The sequence below is a fragment of the Catharus ustulatus genome, chromosome 2 (assembly GCF_009819885.2).
Source record: "Catharus ustulatus isolate bCatUst1 chromosome 2, bCatUst1.pri.v2, whole genome shotgun sequence".
NCBI lineage: Eukaryota > Metazoa > Chordata > Aves > Passeriformes > Turdidae > Catharus > Catharus ustulatus.
In genome coordinates, this window is record NC_046222.1 from 20827173 (window position 1) to 20840897 (window position 13725).

The window sequence follows — 13725 nt, forward strand, 5'->3', positions numbered from 1 at the left end:
GTTTCTCCATCCTTTTGCATCACCCACCAGGTACAACCTGGTCCTTGAGCAAAAACCACCCCACGGACAGGATTGTCTTTGCTGGAGGCAGAGTTCACCCAAACAGTTTTCCCTAGCATACCTCTCATGTGTACCACTGGAACCTTATCCCCATCTGGTGTTCCCAAGAGCTCAGATTGGGCAGGGCCTGCTCGGTTAGTGGAACCTCGGGTATTCACTAACCATGTGGCCTTTGGTAGATTACTTTCCCAGTTCTTGAAAGTCCCCCCACCAAGTGCCTTCAAGGTGGTTTTAAGCAGGCCATTGCACCGTTCGACCTTCCCAGCTGCAGGTGCATGGTAGGGGATATGGTACACCCACTCAATGCCGTGTTCCCTAGCCCAGCTGTTTATGAAATGAGTCCCGTTGTCTGACTCAATTCTCTCAGGGGTGCCATGCCTCCAAAGGACCTGTTTCTCAAGGCCCAGGATGGTGTTCCAAGCAGTGGCATGAAGCACAGGGTAGGTCTCCAACCATCCGGTGGTGGCTTCCACCATGGTCAGCACGTAGCGCTTGCCTTGGCGGGTCTGAGGCAGTGTGATGTAGTCAATCTGCCAGGCCTCCCCGTATTTATATTTGGACCAACGCCCACCATACCAGAGGGGCTTCACTCGCTTGGCCTGTTTGATGGCAGCGCACGTATCACAGTCATGGATGACTTGAGAGATACTGTCCATAGTTAGATCCACCTCTCGGTCTCGTGCCCACTTATACGTGGCATCTCTGCCCTGATGACCTGAGGTGTCATGGGCCCATCGAGCCAGGAACAATTCTCTCTTGTGTTGCCAATCCAGGTCTATTTGTGACACCTCTGTCTTTGAGGCCTGATCAACCTGCTCATTGTGTTGGTGTTCCTCATTAGCCCGACTCTTTGGGACATGGGCATCCACATGACGAACTTTCACAGGTAGCTTCTCTACCCGGGTGGCAATGTCTTTCCACTCGTTGGCAGCCCAGATTGGTTTTCCCTTATGTTGCCAGTTTGCCCTTTTCCACCTTTCCAGCCAACCCCACAGAGCATTGGCTACCATCCACAAGTCAGTATAAAGGTAGAGCTTTGGCCACTTCTCTCTTTCAGCAATGTCCAGGGCCAGCTGAACAGCTTTGAGTTCAGCAAATTGACTTGATCCACCTTCTCCTTCAGTAGCTTGTGCAACCTGTCGAGTGGGGCTCCATACGGCTGCTTTCCACTTCTGGTTCATCCCCACGACGCAGCAGGAGCCGTCGGTGAAAAGAGCGTAGCGTGTTTCATCTGCTGGCAGTTGGTTATACGGTGGGGCTTCCTCAGCGCGGCTCACTTGTTCTTGCTCCTCATCATCGGCGAGACCAAAATTTTCACCTTCTGGCCAGTTCGTAATTATCTCCAAAATCCCAGGGCGATTTGGGTTTCCGATGCGGGTGCGTTGTGTGATGAGGGCAATCCACTTGCTCCATGTGGCGTCGGTGGCGTGGTGGGTAGAGGGAACCTTTCCTTTGAACATCCACCCCATCACTGGTAGTCAGGGTGCCAGGAGGAGTTGTGCTTCCATCCCAATCACCTCTGAGGCAGCTTGGACTCCTTCATAGGCAGCCAAAATCTCCTTCTCTGTGGGAGTGTAGTTGGCTTCAGACCTTCTGTAGCTCCGGCTCCAGAATCCCAGAGGTCGGCCTCGAGTCTCCCCAGGCACCTTCTGCCAAAGGCTCCAGGACAAGCCATGGTTCCCGGCTGCAGAATAAAGCACATTCTTTACCTCTGGTCCCGTCCTGACTGGGCCAAGGGCCACTGCATGAGCGATCTCCTGCTTGATCTGGGCAAAGGCTTGCTGTTGCTCAGCACCCCAGTGGAAATCGTTCTTCTTACGGGTGACCAGGTAGAGAGGGCTCACAATCTGGCTGTACTCAGGAATGTGCATTCTCCAAAAGCTTATGGCACCTAGGAAAGCTTGTGTTTCCTTCTTGCTGGTTGGTGGAGACATTGCAGTGATCTTATTGATGACCTCAGTGGGGATCTGGCGCCGTCCATCTTGCCACTTTACTCCCAGGAACTGGATCTCTCGGGCAGGTCCTTTGACTTTGCTCTTTTTAATGGCAAAGCCGGCTCTCAGCAGAATCTGTATGATCTTTTCTCCTTTCTCAAATACCTCCACTGCCGTGTTCCCCCACACAATGATGTCATCAATGTATTGCAGGTGTTCTGGAGCCTCACCTTTTTCCAGTGCAGCCTGGATCAGTTCATGACAGATGGTGGGGCTGTGTTTCCACCCCTGGGGCAGACGATTCCACGTGTACTGCACGCCCCTCCATGTAAAGGCAAACTGAGGCCTGCACTTTGCTGCCAGAGGAATGGAGAAAAATGCGTTGGCAGTGTCGATGGTGGCATACCACCTTGCTGCCTTGGACTCCAGCTCGTACTGGAGTTCCAACATGTCTGGCACAGCAGCGCTCAGCGGTGGAGTCACTTCGTTCAACGCACGATAGTCCACAGTCAATCTCCATTCTCCATCAGACTTGCACACGGGCCAGATGGGGGCTGTTGAAGGGTGAGTGGGTTTTGCTGACTACCCCTTGGCTCTCCAGCTCACGGATCATCTTGTGGATGGGGATCACAGCATCTCGATTCGTCCGGTACTGCCGGCGGTGCACTGTTGAGGTGGCAATTGGCACTTGTTGCTCTTGCACCTTCAGGAGTCCCACTGCAGATGGGTTTTCTGACAGTCCAGGCAAGGTGTTCAACTGCTTAATGCCCTCTGCCACTACAGCAGCTATTCCAAAAGCCCATCTGTATCCCTTTGGGTCTTTGTAGTAGCCACTCCTGAGAAAATCTATGCCTAGAATGGGCGGTGCCTCTGGGCCAGTCACAATCGGATGTTTCTGCCACCCCTCTCCTGTCAGGCTCACCTCAGCTTCCAGCAAAGACAATTCCTGTGATCCCCCCGTCACCCCAACAATGGAAACACGCTCTTCCCCTACATGTTCTGATGGTATTAGAGTGCATTGTGAACCAGTATCAACTAATACCCTGTATTCTTGTGGTTCTGATGTGCCAGGCCATCAGACCCACACCATCCAATAGACTCTGTTATCCCGTGCCTCTCCCTGGCTAGAGGCAGGGCCCCTCTAGCCCTGGCTATTATTCCTTTCCTGAACATACATAGTGGAGGTTCCTTCAAGTGGGTCTGACAGATCATCCTCCCTTCTGTAATGCCCAGCACCTTGGTCATGGGAGGTTGAGGCTGCCTTCACTTTAGTGTAGCTCCCTCGGTTAGCATTTCCCTCCCTGAGTTGACGCACCCGTGCTGCCAAGACAGAAGTGGGTTTCCCATCCCATTTTCCCATGTCTTCCCCATGGTCACGCAGGAAAAACCATAGGTCAGCTCGTGGGGTGTACCCTCTTCCACTAGCTGAGGGGCGTGGGGCTGTAACCTTGGGGTATGAGGCTCGCACTGGTGCTGCCTTGATCTTCCTGATCTCCTCCCTCATCTCACTTATGTCACCTCTCATCCCCCTCACCTCCCTGATCTCCTCCCTCATCCCCCTCACCTCCTGGACCACGGAAGAAACCTGGGCCTGCACTACGCCATTCATCATACTGTGACAATCCCTAAGCTTGTTAGCAACAGAGCTCACTGTTTCTCGGTGTTCATCAGCATTAATCATTGCAATGAAGGTGGTGTATTGAGATGGCCCTCGGTTTGCCAGATTCCACAGCATGTGACCTGTGCACCTGACCTTGTCAGGGTCATTGTCATGCTGTCCATCCCTCCCAAAGAGTACCTCCAGTACCGCCACTTCTCTCAGCTGTTGAATCCCTTCCCCAACGGTTTTCCAATGCGTTCTATTATGGTACTCCTGCATTCTTTCTCTGTTGACAAACCTCTCTCTTACACTCATTAAAAGCCGCTCCCAGAGGGGAAGTGGGCCTGGCTCCCTTACGAATATTTGGTCCACACCTGAGTCCTGGGACAAGGATCCCAAATTCCTTGCCTCTGTACCATCCAAGTGCACACCTGTACCCATAAGGTCCCAGACCCGAAGTAACCAAGTTGTCAAAGCCTCCCGGCCCCGTCGTGCAATATCTTTCCGCAGATTGCGGAGATTTTCATAAGACAGGGACTCAGTGATGATTTCAACCTCTGGCTCCCCTGCTGGTTGTGAGGGCCCTCCTCTCTGGTCCTCTTTGTCTAGGTGCCTTGTTTTCATTTTAGACTTCCTAGTTTCTACAGGGGCGACTTCTGCTGGCTGTGAGTGCCCTTGCAATTCAGCTGGACCCTGGGCAGATGTAACACCTATGGGTTCCACTACAGCATCACTGGATTCTCCCCCTTTATGGCAGGGCTTCTCACCAGCTGGGGAGAGGTACTCCTTCATCATCTGGCCCATCTCACTCATCTGCTTCACTAGAAGCCCCACCCACTCCGGCTGGTTTCTTTCTGAGATGGGCTGTGGGGCAGGGTCAGGCTTTGTGGCAGCATCCCTAGTCTCTGGGGCAGGGTCAGGCTCTGTGGCAGCATCCCTAGTCTCTGGGGCAGGGTCAGGCTCTGTGGCAGCACCCCTATTTCCTGGAGTAGGTATCAGAGTTGTTATCCAGCTCAATCCCCCGTTATCTCTTAATGTTAAATAGGACAAGCCTATCAGTAACACCAGCCACTGTACGATATCTTTAGCATTCAGAGGAAATCTGAACCCTTCAAAAACTGGTGGGGTAGACCCAAAAATTTGGGTGAGGGGTTGGGAGAAAATTTCCCCTGGTGTTATTTCCTCACAGTAGGTGCCATTATTAAAGTAATCCCAAAAACATGCATTTAGTGTGTGGTATCCCTGAATCCATGTACCCGCCGTCCAAAGGAAGTTAAAAATCCATGAATTCCTCACCTTATCAACCCATAAAGCAAGTTCGATAACAGTCACAGTAGCATTAGTTACAGGGCCCATGCTTATTGTAAGGGTTTGCAAATGGGAGATATACATGTATGAACACGTGCAGCCCAAACCAGATTAAACTGGACCACATGTTGCTAACACACAAACAAAAAAAAAAAAAACAATCTCAGGCAACTGAAGAACTGTTATTCCTTAACCTCGTGCCCCACGTTGGGCGCCAAGATCTGTCCCGGTTTAAAGGGACAGTATTACCAGGAAAAGGAAATTCAGGAACTCGCAGGCACAAAAAAGGTATAGGTTGGGAATAACAGTTCTTTACTGATATATTTATAAGACAAACGAAAACAGCATCAGCTATATGAAAGAAAAAAAAAAACCAGTGACAGAACAGAACGGAATTCAGTCCCAGTCCCTTTTTTTCAGTCACCGATGGCTCTCCGATGGAGCAGGGCAGGCGGTCTCCCAGTCGCGGCTGCTGCAGGGGCAGGGGAGGGGGCCAGGTGGCCTCACCGCCCCAGGTGGAAGAAAGGGTGAGGAAGGAATTCTGCTCACCATGGGCGTCCCAGTTCCCAGTTGTTCAGAGGAAGCAGGAAGTTTTAGCAGTCCAAATCCAAGAAGCCTGATCCCAACAGGAGAAAAGGAACCTCTCTCCTCGAGTTCGACCAGCGAGCTGTACCAGTTCTCCTACCCCCAGTGTCCTCTTACTTGCCAAAAACAAAAGCAGGACTCCACCTTTCCCTAATGGGGCCATCAGGTTGCTTCAGCTAGTCCTTTGTCTCCAGCTCTTAACGGCTAATAGGAGAGCCATCCCGGCTAGCTTAACATAATAATGGGAAAAATTTCTAAACCTCGACAACCCACAACACTGGCATAAGCCAGTATTAGCAGAGAAAGGCAGACTAATGCTTCCTCTCACCCACCAGTCAGTGCTTATTCCCCCTTCCTGCTCCCTGTGCAAGCCCCAGAGTCTATTTGGCAGCTCAGTGAAATGACCCCAATTAAACCAAAACCAGTGTGCACACAAAATCAGGTAATGAGCAGGCAGAGGTGGGAGACTTCCTCTTTTGGCAGGAATACTGATTTATGTTGACTTGAAAGTGATTGCAAAACCACAGTGTGAGAATTAAAGCTTCAGGAAACCAAACACTGCAAGTGGATCAAAAGGAAATAGTAGCAGAAGTCACTGTATCATATGTCACTCTGAGCTCAGTGTAAACTTTTGTGAGGGGTGCATTGAAGATCTGCTTGTTGATTTGATCTTATTCCTCATTTGCCTGTAATAAAATTAATTATTCTCTATAAATCTTTTCTCTTTCCAAATTTTCAGTATTTTTACTTACTCAGTAGACAGTATGTACACAAAGAAAAAGAAACAATAAAATGACAAGATGATAAGGCAATTCTTTCCATTCCTCTTATGCAAGACACTGTCTTGCTCTGACTGTGGTCTCTTTGTCAGGGACTGGCAGTGGTTTGGGACTCTACTGCTCCTTCCAAAAGAGTGCAGGAGTAACATAATTTTGTTGTTTCCACCAGCATTAAATTCTAGTGCTCAGCACATCACCACATTGCCTTGAGAGCAGTGAGGCACTGTAACAGATTTCCCAGAGAAACTGTGAATGTCCCATCCCTGGAAGTATTAAATTTTATCCCAAGCTCTAATTCTCTTTTTTATGGTTTAGTATTGCAGATCCAGGTCACTTAGAGAAGGGAGAGGAATCAAAACTGATGGGAAAAAATGTTGGGCATCATGTAGAAGACCAGGGAAAAAATAGGAGGATGGCTGAAAAGCAAGTTCAGAAAGGATCTTTTTTTTTCACCACCATTTATTTGAAGGATAAAGGAATTCTTCAGCAGCACCACTGACCTAACTCATATTCACATAGCACCCTGTCCTGTAAATTGTTGAACACTGTCTGTTCCTGTTAATACCAATTTTCAGGTTAGAATCCTTGTAACTTACCAGTGACATCAGCTGTGGAAATTCAGCTCCTGTAGTTTCATCAAGAGGAAGCTTGAGGAATTACTTTCTGGCAGGATGTTAAGCTCTTGACAAGTCTGGCAACAGTAGTTATTCTGCTTTTGTGTTTATCTTCCAAGAAGGCATGGGATTATGTGGCTAAGGGAGGTTGCAGTGTCAGTGCATTAGTTTCCAACTAGCAAATGTAGTACTTAAGTGTTCAAAGATTAGTTTCCTTGGAAACAGAGAGCAAAAGATGTAAAAGCCAAAAATCATTTTGATAAGTACATGTCATGTTATCCTGGTAATCAAATTTATGTTGTCTTTTTAGATGCCCTGTGCTTGAACTCCATGAAATATATGATTCTGGATTGGAACTGGAGAGATCAGAAACTAAGGAGAATGGTGGACATCCCTGAGGTATTTTATAAGCACCTGTATATATTATATTCTGTGTATTCATTACTTTTGTTGGTAGTTCTCAAGTCTTGGTCAGTAAGGTTTTCTTTCTGTAAAGCTGTCTTCAGTGGTAGAGGAGCACAAAGATGTTCACATTGACTGAGAAGTCTGTACTCTGAAGTCTCAAAATTACAGTAAATTCACGAATACAAGCCGCACTGAATATAAGCCGCATCACTGGGTGTTGGCAAACATTTTGGTTTTTGTCCATAGATAAGCCGCACCCGAATATAAGCCGCTTTGTCGTTCGCAGCGAGGACCAGCGTGCAATTAGTAACAGAACCGCGGGAGGGCGGGGTTTACTGGCTGAGCTAAGGCTGTGCAGGCTCGGCCCGCTAGGGGCCGCTGACGGGGCCAGGTGGCCCAGCCCGGTGCTGCAGCTCGGGGCCGGCCGCCGCTGCCACTGGGCTCGGTCACCCCGGGTCGGCGCTGCCCCGCGGTGGCAGGCAGGGACGGAGCTTCCCCCGCTCCTACGGCAGCGGCGGCGGGCGGGGACGGAGCTTTCCCGCGCCCGTGGCGCCGGCGGCGGGCAGGGACGGAGTTTCCCCGCTCCTGCCGCGGCGGCGGCGGGCGGGGACAAAGCACCCCGTCGGCTCCCCGAGCCGCGGCAATGGCTGCGCGGGGCTCCCGTCAGCTCCCCGGGCCACAGCAATGGCTTGCGCGGGGCTCCCGTCGGCTCCCCGAGCCGCAGCAATGGCAGCGCGGGGCTCCCGTCGGCTCCCCGAGCCGCAGCAATGGCAGCGCGCGCTTCCCCCCCCTCCCCGGGCCACAGCAATGGCGGCGCGCGCTTCCCCCCCCTCCCCGGGCCGCAGCAATGGCGGCGCGCGCTTCCCCCCCCCTCCCCGGGCCGCAGCAATGGCGGCGCGGGCTTCCCCCCACCTCCCCGGGCCGCAGCAATGGCGGCGCGGGCTTTCCCCCCCCTCCCCGGGCTGCGGTAGGGGCGGCCCGGGTCCCCCCTCTCCTCCCCGGGCCGCAGCAGTGGCGGCGCCGGGCCCCCCCCGTCTCTCCCCTGGGCTGTGGCAGAGGAGGAAAGAGAGCTCTCCCGCCTCTCTCCCCGCCCCCCGTGCTGCCTACAGGGAGCCAGGCTCCACCCGCGGTGCAACAGAGTAGCGATTTGTAACAATCGCAAAATGCCGACTTTGCAGCTGCTCGGCTCAGCACTCTGGCAGGCACTTCTGAGGTTGTATTAGCCGCTCCTGATTATTAGCCGCATTTCCGGTTTAGGAGCAAAATCTTAGTCAAATTGGTGCGGCTTGTATTCGTGAAATTACTGTACCTCCAGAAAGAGAATTTTTGCTTTGTTGTTGCAAGTCACAACTGTGACTTTTATGGTTGTGCTGTGAGTTTCCCCTGTTTATGCTCAACGAATGTTCTACCTGTCCCCAGGAAGTTCCCTCAGTGGGAGGACTTTGTACAGAGTCCTAGACCTCAGCAAATGAGAGCTGGGCATCACCAACTGTGAGAAATTTAACAAAGGGAAAGTGCTGGATTCTGCACCTGGGATGGGGCAACCTTGGCTGTAGAGACAGACTGGGGAAGGAGATGTTGGAAAGCAGTGCCATGGAAAGGGACCTGGGGTCCTGGTCGTTGGAAAGTTAAACCTGAGTCAGCAGTGCCCTGGAGCCAGGAGGGGCAACCCTGTCCTGGGGGCATCAGGCACAGCATCACAGCCAGGCAAGGGAGGGATTGTCCTGCTCTACTCTGAGCTGGGTGGCCTCACCTCGAGTGCTGGGGGCAGTTCTGGGTGCCACAACACAAGATGGAGAAGGGCCTTGAGGGGGAGCCGTGTGAGGAGGGGCTGAGAGGGCACTTGGTCTGTTCAGCCTGGAGGAGACTGAGGGGAGACCTCAGTGCAGGTACAGCTTCTTGTGAGGGTGAGAGCAGGGGCAGGCACTGATCTCTTCTCTGCAGTGGTCAGGGACAGGAGTTGAGGGAGTGCCCTGAAGTTGTGTCAGGGGAGGTTTAGGTTGGATATCAGGGAAAGGTTCTTCATCCAGGGGGTCGTTGGACACTGGAACAGGCACCCAAGGGAAGTGGTCACAGCACCAAGCCTGGCAGAGTTCACAAGAAGTGTTTGACCGATGCTCTCAGGCACAGGGTGTGATTCTTGGGGTGTCCTGTGCAAGGCAGGAGTTGGACTTCATTCCTGTGGGTCCCTTCCAACTCAGCATATTCTCTGTGATTCAGTGGAAAGTTTCCTCAAAACTAAACAAAAGTATGGCTAAACATCTATGTTTCTCCACCTGAGAGTAAGATAACATCATAAGAGTAAGTCTACAGACAGTTCTCTTGATTTTTTCTTTCCTTTCTTGTTTTTTTTCTTTTCTTTCTTGTTTTATTTTGACAAGAGGTAGGGTACAAACAACTTAGAGCCATCCATAATCTGTACATTCCTTCTAAGATAACTCCCAATTCTTTTTAGTTCTATAATCCAGCTTTTATATTTCCTGCTGTAACAAGCTATGTTTATAGTATGTTGTGGGGCATCACCTATTTCGAGTCGGAGGAAGAGACAGTTTCCTCTATTAGTGCTTGTTAGAAAGCTCTCAATTTCCTGCACAGTGTCTTCAGGTTTTGTACATTTAGAGCAGGCCCATACTTAGAAGGAATCTCCAGGGAAAAGAACCTCTTTTGCATATAGACATTAGGCTGTTTCACAAGTGAAACAAATTATCAGTCATTAATCCATATCTGTATTTGTCGAAGTATTTGAATGTGCTGCATTTTACAGCCCCACATACACAAAACAAACAAAAAAATTACATTGAAGAAATGAAGTAGCGAAAAAAACCTACCTTTGATTTTTTGGAGGCAAGGAGGCTCCCTCTTGTGGTTAATACATAAGGCTTTTTTTGTATGGTGCTTGCACTTACCTGTAAGTTTTTTAAAGAACAGAAGATGTGAAATCACAGGCAGTACAGTACAAACTCACAGGCAGTACAAATGGTGTTGATGGCAGTGAGATAGATTTTTTAAGTCAAAGTCAGACGTCAATATCCATAAAGTAGACCATACGTGATCCACCTGCAAGAAATGAAGAGTATGTTGCCAGTATTTCATTTTGGGCTATTGCAAACCTCAACTATATCTTTCAGCTCACTGTAGGCAGCATCATAGCAGTTCTGTGCGTCTGTCTAGAAACACAGGCCAAAAGTTATGACTCCAAGTCTGTTTTATTAAGGCAAAATCATAAGGCTAGCATGAAAAATTAAAGTTTAGTTCAAGTTAAATCCAGGTAAGTAAACACATTACACCATCATATGTTGTGTTAGGATAAGCAATAGATATGTATATGTGATTAAAGAATAGTGAATTGCGTGATTAAAGAATAGTGAATATGTAATTACAGAAGAGTCGTCAAACTGCTCTTGACTCAGGTAACACATCATAAAGGAAGGTTTTTTGACACTGGAGCTTTATAAGTGGATACCTTGCAGGTATTTATCTCACTGCAGACATCAGGCAGATTCCTTAAAGTTACATATAAGGAATGCCAACAGCAAAAGACACCCAAATAAAGTTTTGGTCATAAGGCATCTTAACGTCACATATAAACCAATGGAATGTTCTAGCAACATTTGGGCTTCAAATATGGAACGCAGTCTTAGCCAGCTTTTCTGATTTTGTACAAAAATGTCAAATACATGCTATGAATAGTCGTAAGTTTTCCCAAGGAGAGGAAATACTGTACCAAAGGCAATTCAGAGATTTGACTGTTTGATGTACTAATTTATTTCACCTGTGTTACTTATGGAGGCAAACTTGTACACTTAAGATTAGAAACTCAGCATACTGGCCTATTTTCAGTGCAAACCTCAATGATCAGTACAGTAATTTCACAATTATAAGCCGCACCATTTTGACTAAAGTTTTGGTCCAAATCCGAAGTGCGGCTTGTATTCCGGACCGGCCAATATATGAAAAAAAGTTCAGAAATTTGCCAACCGGAAATGCGAGCACGCAGCAGCCCTGAGCTGAACCGAGCCCGCCCTGCCCCGAGGAGTGCCAGGGCCACCCCTGGCGGCCGCGGGGGAGCGGGGCCGGGGCCAGCAGGGGAGGGGAGAGCCGGGCCAGGCCGGGGCAGCTCCCTGGCGAGGGAGGGGGAAACTGGGCCAAGCCTGCACGGCCCAAGCCAGTAAACCCCGCATTCCCGTGATTCTGTTACTAGTTGGCAACTTTGTGGAAGTTGCGCGGGGATCCTCACTGCGAACAAAAGTGCGGCTTACAGTCCAGTGCAGCTTATATATGGAGGAAAAACGAAACATTGCCAACACCCTGGAAGTGCGGCTTATAATCAGGTGCGGCTTGGAATCGTGAAATTACTGTAATTTCTTTTCATACTTAAGGTGCAACATTGCTAGACTTCATTGTATTTACAACAAAATAAAGAACAGCTGGAAGCACGTGTCCATTTTACTTGCTGTTTTTGTAGTCACCTGATGTTCAGTGAAGAATTCTGTACACAGTGGTATATTCTAATAAATACATTAATTTAAAAACTTGTGGATCTTCCCATGTGGCAGTTCTATATCCCATCATATCCACGCAGGGGACGGTGCCCTGATCCACTGCTCTGTCAGCTGCCTCAGCATCTCATTAATTAATGCTGCTGGATTTTTTCATTCTCTGTTTCTGTCTCCCACTTCCTTCATCGCAAACAGTGGAGAGAGAAGGAGATGAAATCTTCCAAAGAAACCACAGGAGGAGTGAATGAGTTTATCAGACTTTGTCTTGGCACACTGGAATTGAAGTAAGCCATAAAGGTGTAGCTAAAAATGGACTGTACTTTTTGATCTGACCAAAGGACAAGCTTCCTGCTTTAGAGGCTTTTTGTACAGAGAGTGATGGCAATAAAGAGCTGTTCCAAAGATTTAAGTGAAGTTTTTTCCAACAAAACCCAATATTGTATTGTTTGCAAACAATGCACACACCAAGCCTTCAGTATATTTGAAAATATGCTAAGTTTCAGACTTCATGAAAACAAAAGGTTTGTGAGAAATGGACTTGTGATAGAAAGTCACAAGTGAACCTTCGTGTAGCACATCCAGTCTGAAATTGAGACTGGCTGGGATTTCTTACCTCATTTTTTCCTCTGCAAAGTGGAAACACAAAAGAGAAAACCTGCATATAAGTTATTTAAAAGTGGTAAGAGGGAGCTATAAGGAAACTGTGGACTAACCATGGTGATAAAGAATCTTGTGTTCCCTCTGAAATATGTAGTCAATATTTGCTCTGTAATACATTTGTTTTATCTTTAGATAAGCCATAAGCTACAGCCATATCAGTGTCATAAACCAAAGTACTTTGTATGCAGCAGAGGCAGACCTGACCTTCATGCTTACTTTGATTCAGGTGTCTCAGACACAGACAGGGCTGTGCCTGTTGCACTGCTGTTGATCTGCTTTATGCTACTTGTTACTCTGGAAAGTCCTGTAGGGATTCTGCAGCCCAGGATGGGCCTTTTGCTGTGGTGTGCTTTATCAACTCTGCCAATGACAACCTTTCTGCAGCCATGTGAAATGGAACTTCAGGGCTGCAGAGTAAATGGTGGGTGTTTTAAAAAACAGAAATGTCCCACAGGACCTTGTGCAGGAATCACTTCTTTAATTTCTAGTCCTGTAGTAAGGTGCCTGAGTAAATAAAGAATGGTATCATTATCAGTAACTTCTTATGCTTTCTTTGATTTTTGTTTTCTTCAGATAAAGAAAGAAACAATTGACCTGCTGGAGAAGAGTATTATAAAGCTGTGCAGAGATGGATCTGTGAAGCTGGGACTCTTTTAATGAGTTTACCAACAAGGAAGTAATTTGCAGCTGTGTTTTACTATTATCCTGCCTGCAACTGAATTTTGACTTTTCAGAGGTCTCAATACAGAAGGCACATTGCAACTTTTTCTAAGTTTTCTTTTAATAAAAACCCAGAAGTTTTGTTTGTAGTTCTAGTATTATTTTTATTGCAGGAACAATGTCAGAGTTACACTACTTTCACCTGCTAGATTTACTACTATATGTCACTAGTAAGACTTTGAAGATGAGCAAACATGGGTGTGAATGTCTTTGCACAGCTCAGTTTTATGTTCCCTCCCTGTGCTGTCCCAAACGAGACACGTATTTCTCTCATGGGAGTGGTAATGCAGTTCTTGCCCTTGGGCATCTTTGAAAAAGTTGTATGAATTTCAATAACATGTTAAAAAGGTGTTTTTCACCTATCTGTTCTAGAGCTGGCCAAATGCTGCTTTTTGCTTTTACATGAGAAATTATCTGTGTATTATACTGAGATTTTATTTTGGTTAAACTGTTCAAGTGTGCAAGAAGTATTCTTATGTCTGTCCATTTAAATTAAAATGAGGTGATCTCTGGGTGATTCTTTTGTCATTGCGGATAGTAGGGAATGGATGGATTCTTTTT

At 48.1% G+C, this 13725-nt stretch overlaps 1 protein-coding gene across 4 annotated transcripts in view; it reads left to right on the forward strand.

The window, feature by feature from the left end:
• CMSS1 (cms1 ribosomal small subunit homolog) overlaps positions 1 to 13676 on the forward strand; it is a 232513-nt gene extending 218837 nt beyond the window's left edge. For all 4 annotated transcript variants that reach the window (XM_033051870.1, XM_033051872.1, XM_033051871.1 and 1 more), the window contains exons 9-10: positions 7191 to 7279; positions 13018 to 13676. In XM_033051870.1, coding sequence (XP_032907761.1) covers positions 7191 to 7279; positions 13018 to 13101 — 173 coding nt within the window. In that variant the 3' untranslated portion in view covers positions 13102 to 13676. The remainder of the gene's footprint in view (positions 1 to 7190; positions 7280 to 13017) is intronic.
• The last annotated feature ends 49 nt before the right edge of the window (positions 13677 to 13725 follow it).